At 44.0% G+C, this 18,929-nt stretch overlaps 2 protein-coding genes across 2 annotated transcripts; both read right to left on the minus strand.

The window, feature by feature from the left end:
- Positions 1 to 513: 513 nt before the first annotated feature.
- LOC107655710 (dermatan-sulfate epimerase-like protein) lies at positions 514 to 8,087 on the minus strand. Its single transcript, XM_016443286.1, has 2 exons — positions 7,652 to 8,087; positions 514 to 4,477 (listed from the first exon to the last, which is right to left on the minus strand). The coding sequence occupies exon 2, from the start codon at positions 4,297 to 4,299 to the stop codon at positions 658 to 660; it is 3,642 nt and encodes a 1,213-aa protein (XP_016298772.1). The 5' UTR covers positions 4,300 to 4,477; positions 7,652 to 8,087; the 3' UTR covers positions 514 to 657.
- A 7,953-nt stretch (positions 8,088 to 16,040) lies between these two features.
- On the minus strand, positions 16,041 to 18,611 carry LOC107655712 (protein disulfide-isomerase TMX3-like). Its single transcript, XM_016443287.1, has 2 exons — positions 18,288 to 18,611; positions 16,041 to 17,666 (listed from the first exon to the last, which is right to left on the minus strand). The coding sequence occupies exons 1-2, from the start codon at positions 18,288 to 18,290 to the stop codon at positions 17,403 to 17,405; spliced, it is 267 nt and encodes an 88-aa protein (XP_016298773.1). The 5' UTR covers positions 18,291 to 18,611; the 3' UTR covers positions 16,041 to 17,402.
- Positions 18,612 to 18,929: the final 318 nt, after the last annotated feature.

The following is an 18,929-nucleotide window of genomic DNA, read 5'->3' on the forward strand; positions in this document are numbered from 1 at the left end:
ACAATGCAGATTTATTTTCACAGCCTTCTTTGATCATATTTACCAAGGGTGCCAATAATTCTGACCACGACTGTATGTGTGTGTGCTGTATATTTATTATGTATATATAAAGACAGACACATACAGCATATGTTTTGAAAATATTTACATGCATATATTTATATTAATATAATTTATATTATATATAAATATATTTAATATATAAACGTAACACATTTTTCTTAAATATGTACATGCATGTGTGTGTATTTATATATAAATCATAAATAAACGTAACACATTTTTCTTAAATATGTACATTCATGTGTGTGTATTTATATATACATCATAAATATACACAGTACACACACATATACTATGTAAAAAAAAACATTTATTTTGGATGCGATTAATCGCGATTATTCATTTGACAGCACTATCTATCTATCTATCTATCTATCTATATATATATATATATGTCCTGAAGGCTTTGTAGTACAAAATGTTATATGTTAGATTGGACATGGTGCAGAATCACAGACTGAAGTTCCAATTCTCGTGCCTAGTTCTTTCATTTTCACTTTACTTTGTTTGCAACTCGAATTTGTGCAAAAATACAACACAAATATCAAACGATCAGATAGAAGAGATTAATGACAGCAGCTGGCCTGCAGCTAATTAATCAGTGAACCTGTGATAGCCGAGCTGCCTCATCAGGAATCCACATGTGTGCTCTATGAGTCTGATATCTCTCCTTGGCATGTTTCTCCTCCATTTGTCGATGTTGCCTGGTGATATGTCCCCTTCATACATCAGATTATACAAGTTTGTGGAGGTGGTGAACATGAGCTGATTCAGGGCTGAAGGAGATACAGGGATTCCAAGAAAAGAGTGAATATTCTCAGCCGTCTCTTGAGGATAGTTTATGACATCCTCAAACCTGACTTGAAGATAGAACTCTTCAGATAAGGTAGCTGTGACTCTGAGGACAGCAGCGGTGTGAGCGAGCCACAGATGGGCCAGCAACAGCACAGGATCGGTCTCTGAACGGGATATGAGCTGCCACAGCTTCCTAAACTCAGCGGCAAAAGCGGTCGGGCACCTGTCGCTCACCATGTCCTGCTTGAAAATAAGAGCTAGATGCTGGGGAATGTTCTTGAGTGAGTAAAGGCTGGGTTTGCTGTTATACAGCATCAGATAAATCCATGCACGAGGGTCCCTGATGACGTAGATGGCTCTCAGAGAAGGGCCGATAACTTCTTGGAGAAAGGGCAGCTTGAGAGCCCAGCTGCCACTGCAGAGATTGAGAACCACACGGGCGTTAGGATAGTCCACCGTGTGTCTCCTCAGCTCTCGGACGTACTCAACATCCCTGTCGACTCGCATCCGGCCTTTCATCTCAGCCTTGGACTCTCTCCTCCTCAGTCTCTTCCTCTTGTCCTGGGAGAGGCTCACTCTTTGGGCCAGTTTCATGTGGCTGGTGTCGTGGAGTGGGATGTTCTGCAGGAATAAGTGGGTGTTGTGAACCAATGAATGCAGCCAGCCCTGGATAATTTTAAAATGCCCACACTGGGCTTCTGACCGTGTCCATTCACAAGCATCTACTAAAGAGTCAAATTCGAACTCTGTTTCAGGGATATCCAAGTGTTCTGTAGGGATGCGCAGGTAGACAAAGTCTGTGTTGTTGTAGAAAATGTGCTTAAGGATGTCAGATCCAGAGCCAGGTAGCGTGGTGATCACTACCGTGGGCAGAGGGAGCTGATGCTGGTCATAAAGCCTCATTTGTTTGCTAAGCTCCGGGTCTGTGGTGGCTCCGCGCCACTTCACCTTACACAGGAGCTGATCGCAGCTGTTCGAGATGAACACGAGCTCGGTTATCCACAGCATTAACACCGAAAGCAAAGCGTAACGCATCAGTCTGCTAAAGCAAACGTAAAACTTTCGCTGTAGGGTCAAAAAAACAATTGCCACACACAGTATTACCCCAGCTACGACATTCAGCGTAACTCCAAAGTCAAAGAGGTGATTGTGCAGTTTAGTCTGTTTGGGGACAAGCTGCGTCCCCAAGCCAAAACGGATAACCTGATGTCTGTCTTCCACCTTAGCGTAACCCCCAAAGCCCAGATAGCTGGAACGTGCCCCAATGTCTCTGTGATTGGTTACTATAGAAACGATTTTCTCAGTGTTATTGATGACAAGCGAAAGTTTGAGTCCATTCTTACTGCTTTCAATGAACCTGCAGTTGGAAACTTTAACGTAAGGCCCGTGCATCACATACACCATCCTACCCACCGAATCCGTGAAAGGGAAGGTGACGTTGATAAACTGCGTCCACCTCTTTTTAAACTCGGCCTCCTGCTCAGCCTCCTGTATTTGTGTATCAGGGCTGCGTCCCTGACTGTCAAACCAGAAGATTTTGTAATGAGCATCCCAGACATCCATCAATGCCCCGTTGTACCTGTCTGTGAAACTGTGGGGCACGTATTTAAAGTCAATATCAAGATTATGAAAGAATGCACTGACGACGTTCACCGGTGAATCGTCACTTTTCTCGACGTGGTCAAGTACCACAAGAGTCTGTGAGTTGAGGAGAAGCAGGGCTCGGTACACACTCTTCAGTCTCATGGCTGAGGAATATGCCGCAGCCGCTTCTCCGCTCACAAACATAGCGTCTCCATGAGCAGAAGCAGCGATCAGCTCTCCCGCAGAGTCTCCGACCCCTGAGTCTGTCCAGCGGAGCCACTTGGCACATTCCCCGAGCTGTCCTTCCCAAGGGACATTACACTGGCTCGTCGGGGAAGGGCTGAACACCAGCACGTTGTTTAGGAAGCTGTATTTGGGGCCATATAAAGCCTCAGAAACAAACACTTGTCCATTAGGGGCGAAAGTAAATGAGTTTTGGTCTGGGTGCTCATGACCAGGGTTAAAGCTGTTCCAGCCATCCACCCATGAGTAAGGCTTGGCGTGGACAATGTCAAACACCGCCCGACCACCCAGCTTACCAGATTTAAAAGAGACGAAGGTGTTGCCTTGTGCAACAGATAAACCAGCCCCGTAAGTCACCACTCCCCAGTTTGAGAAGATGTGCATCTTAGCCTTATTGTGATCATATGGGGGCTGTGGTGTAAGGTCGGCGTTATACCAGATGAACTCTGTGTGAAGCGTCGTCCAGCGCTGGGCAAAGGACTGACCCATGGGACCGTCTTTAGGTCTGTGCTTCCTAATCTGCTGTGCCAGCCAATTCCCTGACCCGTTTTTGATCACAAATGAATCTAAAAAGACTAATTGGCTCTCCGGTCCATAGAACCAGTTATAGTTTGAGTCCCCTATACCAACCGTTCTCTGAAAGCCCGGAAGCAAACTGGCGTAATAAAACCAGAAATGAGTACGCAGCCAATTATTCTGCGTGTTGTCTATGCTGAAGTGGCGCTTCGCCAGGAAAACATATTGCGTGATTGACTTTGCTGTGTAACTCCCGTATGCAACTCCCTCGTCCAGAGAGCCGTCTACAACGTGACTTAACAGAAACATCGTCTTCTCCATGTAATTTACAGATACCTGTTTCCAAACCCTCGACTGAGTGTCATCATGTGCACCCACCACTATTGCTCCAGTCAGAATAGCAACTATATTAGTGGTTTGATGGTTTTGAAGAAACTGCTTCCCCCAGCCCCTGTACTTTGACGTCTCATAGAGCGCTTGGGTTTCAGCAGAAATCTTCTTTAAGTACAGGTCTTGGCGCTTCTGATCCAGCAATGAGTAGATGAAGTCAAAAGCAGTAGCAAATCCAGTGAGAGAATGAGCCATCGGAACTTCATCGTTTGGTGCACTGCTTACTTTCCAGTCAGGATACTCTGACATCCGGTCCATGAACTTAATCAGGAACTGCACTGCTGCGGTGTCCTCGGGATACAGAAGGCAGTAGAGGGCCAGGGGCGGGAGGTTGTTTCCATAAATCTCGTTCCACTTGCTGGTGAACTCCTCATGCTTTGTGGGTGGCATGTAGAGCAGGCCGGCGGAGAGCATCGTCAGCACAGCCGTCCGGATCACTTTAAAGATGTGGCTGTGAGTTGTAGTTGACCTTTGTCTCAACAGTGGCATGTCGTCTCGGTTAAAGTATAAGTTAGGGTGAAGATTAGCGGCTTGGAGTTTACGTAGCTCTGGTGGCTCATTCTCAGTAATCTGGAATTGTCCAAAGTCACTAAAAATATCTTTCCCTGTGGCATTAAAGACTTCAGAGAATGAAGCTCCCACTGCTAGAAATAGAGACGCTGCAAATGTAGGCCACCCTATGGACCTCCAAACCACTGGCCACCACATCTTCCCTTTGTTTTTTAGCACTCCTCTTCCCCGGTTTAATCTGGTTTCCCTCTCCCCACTTTACTGTCTCGTTCAAAGGGAATGTTTTTCATGACACAGATGATAATGGGTGCTTATTTCAGTTGTTATTGACTTGGACTCTGGTAAGTGTTTTCTTTGGCTTCCACAGTCTGATACACTGTTGAAAAACAGAAACAAAATATGAGTGAAATTCCTTTAATTGAACAACATCAAAAATCAATTTGATATTAAAGGGGTTATGACATGGATGGGTGATGTGGCCAAAATCATAAATTGTATATTTTATTTCACTATAATAATATAACTGTAAAATAAATTGTTCAATAGAAGACTATTTAAAACGAATAGTCTTTTTAGCATTTCAGGTGGGTTTATCTATCAGTAGTATTCAGGTAAGAAATACTAAAGAAATTAAATAAATAAAAAAGTGCATCAAGTTTATTCTTATTAAAGCTAAAAAAAGTGATTCCTTCATGAGCAGTGAGTGATTTTCTCTTTTCTTTCGAAGTCTGATTAACATTAATGACAGTCAGCAGCAGTTTATTTGCATACTTATGCGTGGATGACCTAATGCACGGATCCAGTGTAAAGATACACATCCAATCTTCTCCCAACTATTTACATTCAGGTTGACTGTGTTTATGTGATTACTCGCCAAGACAAACATTCTGACATACGTTTGTGTGTACAGTATTTGGCCGTTTAGGTACGCACCTGAGTTAAGCAAAGTATACTGTATGCGTTCCTCTGGGTCTGTCAAACAGTGTGCAGTACCGACTTGAGTTCTCTTTCCCGGCTTAATGCACTTTAAATTACGTTTTAATATCAAACATGTCCTGCAGTGCTGTTAACCCTAACCCTAACCAAACAGTAGACTGCAACAGTCACATGAACTTTCTATAAAAAATTCAACTGTTTGAACATGTTGTACTGGTTTGTCATTTACAGCAGTATACCGGCTCATTATACTATAAAACACAGTTCCTGCACAGCGTCCCGTTTCAGCTGTCATTTATCTGAGCGGATGCTGAGGCTCAGCAAACTTTACGCTGCTCCTGGCTACAGAAACACATCTCTACTTCCGAAGGATCGATATTAGGAAAGGCTGAGGCTTATTTGAACAAAGTACCTGATCACGTCTGTGCAGGATTTTGATTGTTCAGCACATTTCAGTACAGATTGTTTATGAACCATGATGCAGGCCTGGCAAATAAACCATTATTGAATAATGGGACAGTGACAACCGACAGCAAACCCCTAGCAACAAGCTTCATCTGCTGGTGTAATATTTATGGCCTTCGAGCTTTCAGAGTGTGCTGACTTGTATCGTTATTCATATTTGTTTTGGATGTCTAATGCTTAAACAGGTTGCTGTGTTTGTGCTTTTATATGGCTGTATTTCAATAGTTGCCATAATTCACCATTTAAAAATGCAGTAAGACATTTGTTGTCCTGTTACAACCACCTCTTCCTTACCAAATGGGCTATTTTGATGGCTAAAGTCACACAGGTGCTGACTGTGATCAGGTAATATTCTTCACACCTGCTGGCTGCAATTAATTGCACATGTATTATTAACAACTTCCTGCATCCACTTTGTAAACATTTCAAGTGTACTCTTCTTAGCCTGTACTGCTAATACACTCTTTCCCTTAAACTATGCCCACTGATCTATGAATATAAATGACTGGACTGCTCACAGAATCACAAAGTGAATCCACCGCAAGTGTTCGAGCAGCCATGTCTATATAGCTATTCTCTACTGACAGAGAGCATCACTGACTGACAGCCAAAACTGTGGCCTAAAACCACCTGATTTGCAGTTGCACGCGATTAGTTTTTAAGGATATATCACGTTATCTGTAACATTAATAGGCTTTTCGTGCAGGATAGGCAATATATTGAAATCATTAAGGTGGGTCTGTGTTTGGTTAACACACCCTTAATGATTTCAATATATATGCAAATATGAACTTATATTTGGGATCACTGTACTATATTGTATTAAAATTAAAACTTTACTATGCATCATCTTGCTCATATAAATGCTTGGAAATAAAGTTTCATGTATTCAAGTCCAAATGCACTCAGCGTTATTTCTGTGAGTAAGTTGTGATGTGTGTATTTTATTTCCTAATGTCTTTTTATTAACCAACAAATAGATCAGTCTCTTGGAGATCTTGGAAACAGTGATGGTTAAAAAGTTACAGAACAGCACAAAATCTGTGGTGTTTGCTTAGGAATTAAGTGTTATGGATATACTGTTGAATTAATGATTAATGTTTAATTCAGTATTTTAACTCCTTCATGACCACAGTTAATAACTGTAAATGGCAAATTATGTTTGGAATAAAGCATAAATCCGTCTTCAGATTTCAGAATGAGCACTTTGACGTTTGTAATAGATATGTTGAGGATCTCATCCATCCGCTGATCTGATGTTCACTACTGTTATGATTATGAACATAGCTTTACAGATAATCATTTACATGCTTAGGATGTTTGTCTTATAAGAATGTACGGGGAGACTTCAGATATATAATGGTGGCTCGTTAGATAACGTTTTCTCATTCAAGTCAGACGATTTCAATATTCAATAGAATGTGTAGAATAGCAATATGGTGGCTTCACATGTCTGTGAGGTCATGAGTAATCCAGTTATTATAGAGCAGTGCTCCAAACTAGTTTTGGCTTAATGTGATCATGCTATTTCACTACACTACAGTCAGACTTGTACTTGCACTGCCACTTTAATTTTCTTTCATGTAGCTCTGCGACACTCTACAATGACATTTTGGACACTGCTCTACCCCCAATATTCTTATATCAGTACCTCAGGACTACTTAAAACTCTTAACACTGTCGTCTACCCTTATTGTATCTGTTACTGCCACTTATTTGTATTTAATGCTCTGTCTGTGTTATTGTTCTGCCTATGGTCACTGAAGTCACTCAATATCTCAGTGCCCTCCACGTACGTCTATATCTGTATGTTTGCTCTAACTGTGCTTATTTCCATTGTTGACATGTAGCATGGGGTTGTAAAAGTTTTTTTTTTTTACCATTACACTGATAAGGTTTTTTCATTTCCCCATTCCTACAGGACCAGGACCATGAAAGCGTCCTACAGCAGTTTCCAGAACACTTCTACGTCACGATGCTCAGTTTCTACTGTACACAGCTGCTGAGTGCAGCTCAAATCTGAGCATTTCATTCACTAGATCACAGAATACTCTATATCTGAGTGAGCAAAATGGACCTTGATGGAAATAATCTTACAAAATCATGTCAACCCCTTGAACATCAGCTCTCCTGTTAGCAGTGAACTTACATGTTTCCAGTCAAACCCTGATGCTCAAATCTGCCCCCAAACAATGAGATGAGGAGGAATGATGAGCGATATGAGGTGTCAGTCACTAATCCATTCATTTGTATGAGAAATCCGACCTAGTTCTCTGTAATCCATTAAATAGTGCTGTCAGGTGATGTGGTTTGGGCTGTGAGCGTGCGCGCGCGCATCTGCTCTGCTCCATCATCATCATCATCATCATCATCACAGTCGATCCTCCATCAATCTCGAACCCTCCCGATCATAACACACACACACATCCTCATCATCTCCAGGAAGGATCCGTGTTCCCGCAGCTCGCTCATTCGCCGCGCACTGCAGACAGATGTAGAAACAGAACGCAAGTTAATGGAAAGTTCGAGTAGAAATGAAGAAAAGACACAATCCACGACATCTTGAAAAACGGGTGTTCCAGTGTCCGTCTAATGGTCCTCAGAGATGACATTTATGATGTGTGTTTGTCCGCATCCATCCGCTGACGCGTGATTTCATTGCGTAAGACGCGTCTGATGTTCAACGCGCTGCCATTTGTCTGCGGCTCCGTCGATGAGACTGACGTTACCATAGCGACCACTGACGGTAGAGGGCGCTGTCTCTCACACACACACACACACACACACACACACACAGGTTTGTTTTTGTGAAAGTGGGTACTCTCCATAGGCGTAATGGTTTTTATACTGTACAGACCGTATATTCTATTGCTCTACACCAACCCTACCCCTAAACCTACCCCTCACAGGAAACTTTGTGCTATTTCAGATTTTCAATACACTCCATTCTGTGTGATTTATAAGCGTTTTGAAAAGTGGGGACATGGGGTAATGTCCTGAAAAGTCACCTTCTCCTTGTAATACCTGTCATACCTTTGTCATTATACACATTTATGTCCTCATATGTCACAAAAAAGCGCGCGCGCGCACACACACACACTTCATACTGAATGATCGGTCTGTCCTTAAAAATTATGTTTGATATAAAACAAAACAACTTACATTCAAGAAACAAACAAAAAATATATATATATAAAAAAAAAAACGCAAGTCCAGAGGATTTTGGCCAACAGGAATTCTCAAGCAGAGATGAATTTGAGGAGCTGAAGTAATGCATAATAGACTCATTGTTTAAGGCACATTAGCCGTCATTATCACAAATTTAACTCTGTTTTCCACTCCACACTGTCGCTCTTCTTCAATAAAATCTGTTATGTAGAAGCAGAAGATCAGTGTGGGAAGAGAGACATGAAATCAGCTCAACTATTCAGGAAACCACTTTCCAGCATTAAACGAATGTAATGAGAGCTTTGTAATAAATGTGTTTAAGAATGTGAAGAATGACTGATCAAACTATTCACACCTGACTGAAGCTCATCTACAGCCACAGTTATTATAAAACACATCAGTGTAGTAAAGTCTGTCTGAAAGGACTCGTTCACTCAGAAACCACCATTCTGTCATCTTTTGCTCACCCTCGTCTTTCCAAGCCTGAATGACTTTCTGACTTTATTTATAGCAGAATCTCAGGGCTGTCAAGAAAACTTTTAAAGGCAAGTAAATAAAAACATAACATTCACTCTCCTCCTTACATAAAGACTTGTACAGAAAGCGTTCGTGCTGATATGCTCTGATTCATCATATGATGCTTTCTTTGGTCCCCATCCACTTCATGATGATCCTGAACATTCGTTCCGTTTGTGAGGCTGAGATCTGGGGCCACTTGCATAAACTTAGCCACCATGTTAAGACATGTTAGCAGTTGCCAAGGGGTAATCAGTCTTACTTTTCCAATACAAATAACAACAATCTACCTTTTCATAACTTAATTTAAAAAGTTATGACCAGTCTTGAAGAGAAAAAAGTAGGTGACTAACTTCTTAAGACTAGTCTAAACAGTTTATGCAACCGGTCCCTGGTCTCCGCTTCAGTTTCAGAAGAGTGTGAGAGTGAATGACAGAAGCAGGAGACTGAAGTATAAAGAGTAAGAGCGGAGTAACAGCATTATGTTTCTGCTGATATCAGTGCCGTCAGGCTGCTGTTGAGCCAAAACAATGTCCATCTACCATGCAAACACATTTGACCGGCATCATGTGTGTGTGTGTGTGTGTGTTTGATGTGTGGATGAGCCAGTGTGTGTTAGTGTGCTGGAAGAGAAATGCCAAACATACTGAACATCAATAGAACAGACTCCATATGCGTATGAAATATCATCAGGGCTGGAGATCACGGCTCCTCTTAGCACTTTATTATTACTCTTTTCTCTGATCAGATGTGTTCTGCAAGCTCAGCTTCTCTCCTCTTGTGTTTTCTGCTCTTATTGTGCTCATCTCAGCACGTCTGCATTGTGACAAACAGTTGAGAGTGAAAAGCTGTTGCTGATGTCTACACGGTTATCATTCTGGCTAATGAGTTTGTATTAATCAAACCATCCAGAGCCTGATGATACTCCTATCAAATGCTTAATTGCTCAGATTTAGCTCTTTCATAGCTCATCCAAAAATGAATATCGTGTCATCATTTACTCGCCCTCATGTTGTTTCAAATGTGTACGACTTCTGGGTGAACTGTCCCTTTAATAGTGCAGTTAATTGTGTTTTAATTATCAACTTCGCTTTAGATGTTTTACCTTCAATTACATAAATGTCAACTGTTGCTGCACAGTAAAAGTATAGAGCCATAAATGATGTTTGATAGTGAACAGAATAATGAGACGCCTGCAATCTAAACACACTGTTGAGATCTCTGACAGTTTAGTGCAGTGGTCACCAACCTTTTTAGGTCCAAGATCCCTGACCTCGGCCTTTATGAAAGACAAGATCTACCTATTGAAGAATTTATAGAAAAAGACGTGATCCCAGATTGTGCTTCAAATTTGAGGCCTTTTACTTAGTATTTTAATTAGAGATGCGCTGATCATAGCTGATTCAGAATTCAGATTTTCTTTTTTCTTTTTTTTTTTCTAGCAAATTGGATTCTGATACTGATTATTGAATTGACTATCAGGTAGTGGTATTTTACTGGGTTTTTTTTCGGGATCTACTGGGACAGTGATAAAGATCTACCAGTCGATCACGATCGACGGGTTGGCGACCACTGGTCTAGAGCAACATTGGCAGGCTCTGTTTCAGCAAACTGTTTAATCTCTACGTATACCAGTGGAGATATAATGCTGTCTAGAGAAGAAAATGTTGTGTCCACTAGAGGGTGGAAAAGCACTGTTTATGAAAAAGAAAGACTGTTCTGTGATCACAATGCATGTCTTTGGTTCTGCCTAGTTGTGTGTGTGTGTTAAAGCGTTACAGAGGAATAGTAAACAGAGTTGTTCACCGCATTTCTGGTCTGGTTGTTTATTCTACACCACATTTTGGCGACAAGGATGGCTGATTTTTCTCTACCACCGCCGCCGCCCTTCCTCGCTCTTCCAGGTGAACCTCCTATTCCGTGGCCCCGCTGGCTGCAATCTTTTGAGACATATCTCATCGCAGCCGGCCTCACAGAGGTGAGTGCGGCACGAAAAAAAGCACTTCTCCAACACTGTCTAGGGGCGGATGGACAGCAAGTGCTCGGAACAATCAGCGACAGTGGTGAAAACACTTATGAACAGTCTGTGACGGCCCTGAATGAACATTTCGCTGCTCCACAGAGCGTTTTGCTGCGGCGGTTCGTATTCCAATGGCGCCATCAACTCTCTGGTGAGTCCGTGCATCAGTATGTGGCCAATCTGAGAGGGCTAGCGAATTCTTGTAAATTCGGAGGGCTGCGCGACGAAATGATCCGCGATCAGCTGATTGAACACACCAATGATAACAAAATTAGAGAAACCCTGCTGTTACAACCAGATGACTTGACGCTATCTAGGGCAATTGTGGTAGCATTTCAAGTGGAAAGCGCTGCTGAATGTGTGGCCACTCTCACAAATCAAAATAAGTCAACACAGAGCCAATTGACATTTATGGAAACAACTTCACCAGCCCAGCAGCCAACCGACCGGGGTGCAGAAGCGGCTGCAGACGCCCCTGACTCCGTAATGCAACTCACGCGGCAACAGCGTAGACGACCACATCAACAACAGCCCTGTACTAACTGTGGATCTCGTTCTCATTTCACCAGAGCCCAGAACTGTCTAGCCCAGGGCCAGACATGCCATAACTGTGGAAAACAAAATCATTTTGCTAGTGTCTGCCGTTCAGCCCCAAATAAACCACAGATGCGCACCAGTCAGTCATCATCCATCAATGTAACTTCAGGTCTTGTGCCATTCAGATCATGCACTGTCACCCTGAATGATGTGAGTGTTCCACTGCTTCTGGATACGGGGGCCAGTGTATCTCTGCTCAATGCAAGCACTTACAGTCAATTCTTCAGCGTTTTTCCCCTAGCCACGCCCTCTATGGCCCTGTGCGGTTACGGCGATTCCAAAATTGAGCTGCTGGATTCACTTAAATTGACTGTGCATTACGGTGCAAAGACATTGCCCTCATTCATCTTCCAAGTGGCCCGCAAAGGAGCAAATTTGATGGGACTGGACTTGTTCACCGCGCTGGGGTTCGTCCTAGTGGACATGGAGGGGGCTGCTATCCTGGCTGTGACCACAATATGGCAGCAACAGCGGCCAATGCTCTTTGATGGGATGGGCTGCCTCACCTCATTTATGCACCAGCCTCTCATTGACCATACTGTCAGCCCTGTCATTCAACCTCTACGCCATATTCCCCTGGCCCTGCGTGAAGGGCTGTCAACGGAACTACAGTGCCTGCTGCAAGGAGGCATCATTGAGCAGGTGGATGCGTCGCCCTAGGTCTCAAACCTGGTGGTGGCCACTAAAAAATCTGGTGCTCTGCGCATCTGCGTGGACTTGAGGCAAGTCAATAAGGCAGTTATTCCAGATAAGTACCCGCTACCAACGACGGAGTAACTCACGGTTCAATTCTATGGCTCCACAGTTGTTTCTAAGCTGGACCTAAAAGAAGGCTATCTGCAGGTGCCCCTTCATGCTGACAGCAGAAATCTGACGACTTTTGTGACACATGAGGGAGTATTTCGTTATACTAGGATGCCTTTCGGCCTTAGCTCCGCCCCTTCCTGTTTCCAAAAGGTTATGATCTCTGTGCTAGCGGGGATACCAGGTGTTGTCATCTACCTTGACGACATTGTCGCGCATGGGCCCACAACGCACACTCATGATGAGCGCCTCAACATGGTTTTTGATGCACTCAGCAAGCACAGGCTAACTTTAAATGGTGAAAAATTTATTTTTGCTGTACCTGTCATCGAGTTTGTGGGGTTCAAGTTGTCAGCACAGGGCATTTCCCCACTCCAGTCTAATGTGGATGCCATTCAGTCCATCCCCGAACCGACTTCACCTGCCCAGGTGGCTTCCTTTCTAGGAATGATGGGCTACTTACTTAAAGTTTCTACCTCAGTATTCAGCCACTACTGCCCCGCTGCGGCAATTACTCCGGAAGGATGAGCCCTGGGTGTGGACGCAGGCATGCATGGAGGCTGTGCGCACTCTCAAGGCCCAACTCACTTCACCTCCCATACTTTCACACTTCAGCACCTCCTGTAAAACCATGGTCACCTGCGATGCATCCACCACAGCCATCGGAGCCATATTGTCACAGGTACAGAAGAGCGTAGAAAGGCCCATAGCCTTTGCCTCTAGGGCCCTTAACCCAACAGAGCAACGATATTCAGTGGGTGAACGGGAAGCGCTGGCATGTCTATGGGCATGCGAAAGATGGCACCTGTACTTATATGGCCGCCATTTCACTCTGAGGACGGATCATCATGCCTTAGTGGCACTGCTGGCGAAGTCAGGAACAGGGCACAGACCACTGAGACTACACCGCTGGTATGACCGGCTCAGTCAGTATAACTACAGCCTTCAGCTCACACCGGGCCATGAAAACGTGGTGGCTGACCTTTTGTCTTGCCCTGTCCCAGCTCCGGAAATAACAGAAGACTTTAGCCCTGAAACAGACATCATCCAGCTGCTACACACTGCAGTGCGTGGTATCACTACAGGAGCTTAAAACTGCATCAGAGCAGGACTCTATCTTCTCTCTGCTCCACACTTATGTCCGAGAAGGCTGCCCCCTACATGTCTCAGAAGAGCTAAAGCCATTTGCCCGCATCAAAGATGAACCATCTTGCTGGAATGACACATGTGTGGCACGTGGGCTTTGCACTGTGGTCCCGGGGCCCCTTCGCGCGCACGTGTGCTCGAAATGGCGCACGAGGGGCACCTGGGAATAGTGAAGCTCAAACAGCGTTGCCGGGATAGAGTCTGGTGGCCGGGCATAGACAGAGAAATCGAACTTTTAGTTAAAGACTGTCCAGCCTGTCTTGTGGGTGGAAAAACAGGCAACCCACCTCCCCCGCCCCTCTGACCCCTGGCCTGGCCTACTCGTCCTTGGCAGCACCTTCAGATGGATATCTGTGGTGAATTTCACGGGGTTCCCCACAACCAGCCACACCTGGTGGTAGCATATGATTTGTACTCCAATTGGCCAGAACTAATCACAACCGGCTCAGTCACCACTCAAGTCATCATGAACATTCTGGACTCGCTGTTCTCCCGTTGGGGCCTTCCACAAACTATTACAACGGATAACGGCCCTCAGTTCGTCTCTGTGGACTTCTTCTCTTACCTGGAGAACAAGGGTATCCAACACATCCGCACCACTCTTTACCACCCCCAGGCCAATGGGGGAGTGGAACGTTTCCACCAGTCTTTGAAAAATGGCCTTAGGGCACACCTGGCACAAGGGTGCTCTTTCAACCAAGCCATTCGTCTGACTTTGCTACACTACCGGGCCTCGCAGCATAGCACCACTGGGGTCTCCCCTGCCTTCCTAATGTTGGGCAGGGAACTCACTTTGCCGCTGGACAGACTCTGCCCCTCCAAATCCAAGGGACCCCCCCCGGGGTTAAAACTCACGTCACTCGCCAGCAGCGCTGGATGAAACGGAGATTTGACAGACTCAGACGTGCCAAAGAACCAGATATCCCAGTTCAGGTTTGGGTGAGAGTGCGCAGACCACACAGGAGGAATAAACTGGCCTCGTTCTGGTCTACCCCCTCGTTGGTTACTCGTCAGATAGGCAGGGCATCTTATCTCCTGGAGGATGGTTCTCGATGGCACTCTAGTCATCTTTGTAAAGTAGCTGCACCTACCCCAGTCTGCCCACAAAGCAGTGGAAATCTGCCACATACCTTCCTCCCACTGGAACAGGAAACTGCAACACCTCAAGCTGGCAGGCAAGACTTAGACCCATTTTTGCCTCCACCCCCTCTGTTCCTTAGAAAGACTGTTCTGTGATCACAATGCATGTCTGATTGAGCTATGCGCGGTTGGTTCTGCCTAGTTCTGTGTGTGTTAGAGCGTTACAGAGGAATAGTAAACAGGCCACGCATTTCTGGCCTGGATGTTTATTCTACACCACAGAAACCATTCCAAAAAAAGAAGGAAAATCATTTTTCTGATGTCAAATGAAACCGCTTCATTCAAATCACAGTGTAACTCTGTCCAGCAGTTTCTGAAATATACGACTGCGCTTCTCTCTTGTGGTGTAAACCAGACTAAAACAGTCTGAGCTCAGAAAAGCCCAAATTCTGCTTTACGCTCTTGCTTTCATGATGGAAAGATTTCAGAAACCACAAACATTACATGGACTGTACAAGCATGCTAAAATGACCTTCATTCACATAACCCAGCCCTTCCCATTATAAGACTGAGTGCTATCTATGAATAGAATATCTTCTTCTCAGAGCAAAGAGTTATGTGATCATGAAAACAGCAGACGCTATGAGTCAGGAATATGTACAGGACAAAAGACTGATCCACTGGACATTAAAAAACACCCCAAAGCGTAAATATGAACTTCTGCCTCTCACAAAGGCTCAAAGCTGGACTTACAGGTTCTGTAATGAGCCCTTTTTAGCAGATCCTTGTGGTAAAGGGTTCTTATTAGAAGCTGCCCTAATGCCAAGCTCCTTTATGAAACTCTTCTACATGGACTGTGAAGATTAAAAAAAAAAAAAAAAAAAAATAAAGAAATGCCTTCCCAGATATGAACACTTAACACTCAAAATGAAAAGAGAACATATGAACTCTTCCTCAAGCAGAGGAACACTTTAAATAAACAGAAGTACATTTACACCAAACTGCAACATGATGAGAGGAAACAGTGATCAGCGCTGTGACCCCGTGACCCCTGACCTCCAGAGACTGAATCACACTGACAGAGCACGCTGAACTCACTCATTTACAGTTACTTCAGTTATGGACGGGCATGAAGACTCTGAAGTGACAACGATTGGTCATAATTACACATGATGAGGCTTTTTAATGAATTACAGCTTCAAAAAAATGTGTCAAACATGGACTTCTTTATTGATTGTAATCATTACGGCATCGTTTTTGGCAGAACTTTGCTGTTCATGATAGGCCCTTCATAAATATGTGGACGTGACAAACAATCTTACCCCACTAACACCTAAACAATGTAGTAATCACATACAAAAACTGAACGAAATCTAGTCAAAGTCTACTTTAGCATGATATTGATGTGAGGGAAGAATGCAGAACGAGAGAGAGAGAGAGACAAAGAAACATTTAATGAACAAAGCAGAAACAGTAAGACAAGTTGTGTGTTAAAATAAGAGAATCATTACAGTAACAACAGGCATCAGGAGGGGAATGTGAAGGCAAGGTTAGCAACTTTTCTCCATTACAATCCAGCGCGAGCTCTTAAATACTCGTGGATGTTCTGACGTAACAACAGCTTTGGCTCAAACTGGAAACGCCGTCTAGTAACAGTGTGTCTGAGATCTACTGATCTGAAGCTCAATAAAACCGTTCATCACGAGCAAACGTCTCCTGTCACAGACTTTTACAACCGTTTACAGTGATTCGCTGTGGTTTTGAGAATCTAAATAAAAGTCCTGCGTCTTCACTTTCCTTTTTCATGAATGCAATAACAGTTTCTGAGGACATTTTGGTAACTGATGCTGAGAAGAGCTGACACATAAAGCCTTTATATCTGTAAAACACATACCCTACAGAAGGAACGCCCGTGTTTCTCCAGGATCAACACTATCTAGTTCAAAATAAAAAAAATCAACGGAACCTAAAGCTGCTGTGTGTGTGAATGTGTTCAGTGCATTTGATAAAGCCCAAGCCTTCATTCATCATTTCACACTCTTACCAAATCCATACTAGAATAACTTCACTAGACTTCTACATTCGGTCAGGTCACGTCTGTGCAGCAAGCAGGAGAAAAGCTTCTGTGTGCGGTCATTATGTTTTGATAATGTAATGAATCTCATGTAAGACAATCTCTGGAGATCAAGTCTCTGATGCAACAATAACTGCACTTTCTCATACAAAAATGTTTTAAAAAGTAGGACGTTTGTCCATTGAGAGATCGATCTTTTAGCATCGAGTTAACTGCAGTTGACACGTGATTTAAAGTGACCATCCAGAATGGCATAAGGACACATTATAACAGAAATGATTATTAATAAGCTGTCGCTCACTTTAAAACAGTCTATGTGCTTTTGTAACTCAATACAGTCACATGCGGAGCTCCATGACTGGTCTTGAAGATTTCAGAAACAAGACTTTTGGTGGAGCAATTCTGAAAATAATGAATTAGAAAACGAATAATCCAATGAAAACCAGTGAGGAGACTCTAGGCCATGGTTTCCTCTTCGGAGGCCTTCGTTTCTCGTTAATCCACCTTTTTTTCAGTCGGACTCTTTTGCTCGATCTTCTCTGCGTCTTCCTCCTCCTCTCCCTCTGCTCCGGCCGTCAGCCGCTGCTGCTCTTCCTCCTCGCCCTCCTCCTCTTCCTCGTCCGTGAAGCCATCTCTCTTCATCAGCTCAGTGTCGTCGTCAGACTCGGCCATGCAGATGCCGTAGCACATGAGGCTGATGACGCCTAGCGGCAGACCGAAGAGAAAGCAGCCGAGCAGCGGAGAGCTGCGGAACACTGACTGCAGACCAGAGACAGACCATCAGAGTAACGACACGCTAACCAGCTTCATCAGTCACACCATTCAATGACAACAGACATTCTTTCACAATCTTGTATTTTTTCTTGCCATATTGTTGATAATGAACAGATTGAGGAATACTAAGAAGGTGGAGATCTCACGTAAAGATGAATGAAGGGTTAATGTCCTGGGACACCTGAGCTGGGTGTTTAAGGGTTAACGGGAAGGAATAAACAGGTGTTGTTATATGTTTAGGGTGCATGAACTGGCACGACACTCTTTTGCTGTGGATCCACGTTCATCTCATTCACTGCCATCAGTCAGTGCTTTTCTTCACTGTGAAAGCAGTTTTCCAAATTCATGAGCACATAAGAGTCGCTCCAGAGTATAATGCATTTGCTATGGCTGTTATCTCTACATGAAACACTTTTAAGCAGCAGCTCATATTCTTCACATCTCTGAAGTGCCATTGTGTCAAGGTTTGGTGGGAAATAATGAAAGAACACTGAATGAACATCCACACCTTCAGCTGTCATTGTGTGTAAAGACCGACTGCTGTTTACTAAACATTACATATTCAATAATGATTGACTTGGGTTAGTTTTTCTGAACTCAGCTCACCATTACAGTGGATCTGGCATCATACACCACACGCTTGATCCTCTGGAGAATCCCGTCTCCTCCATACGCCTGTCGGGAAACACAGGGATGCTGCTGTGAGGAGAGCCGGATCAACACAAAGTGCACCTGAATCTCTGAGAGGACAGCAGCTCATGCAGAGTAGGTTTGTGCTGTCGCATCGCATGACCAAACGCCTTTACAAGCCCAGCTCCCGTGTGTGGCACTCACCGTCCAATCAGAAACATTCACAGAAGGTGCTTCATCTCATTCAGTTGTGAAAACAAGGTTATGTGTGTGTTTTCTATCTAAAGAGACGTGATCAGGAGTGTTTCAGCAGTGTGTGTGTGTGTGTGTGTGTGTGTGTGTGGAGTGTTTCAGCAGTGTGTGTGTGTGTAACTGGAGTGTTTCAGCAGTGTGTGTGTGTGTAACTGGAGTGTTTCAGCAGTGTGTGTGTGTGTAACTGGAGTGTTTCAGCAGTGTGTGTGTGTGTAACTGGAGTGTTTCAGCAGTGTGTGTGTGTGTGTGTAACTGGAGTGTTTCAGCAGTGTGTGTGTGTGTGTGTAACTGGAGTGTTTCAGCAGTGTGTGTGTGTGTGTGTAACTGGAGTGTTTCAGCAGTGTGTGTGTGTGTGTGTGTGTGTGT

Source organism: Sinocyclocheilus anshuiensis, unplaced genomic scaffold (genome assembly GCF_001515605.1).
Source record: "Sinocyclocheilus anshuiensis isolate Anshui unplaced genomic scaffold, SAMN03320099.WGS_v1.1 scaffold631, whole genome shotgun sequence".
Classification (NCBI taxonomy): Eukaryota; Metazoa; Chordata; class Actinopteri; order Cypriniformes; family Cyprinidae; genus Sinocyclocheilus; species Sinocyclocheilus anshuiensis.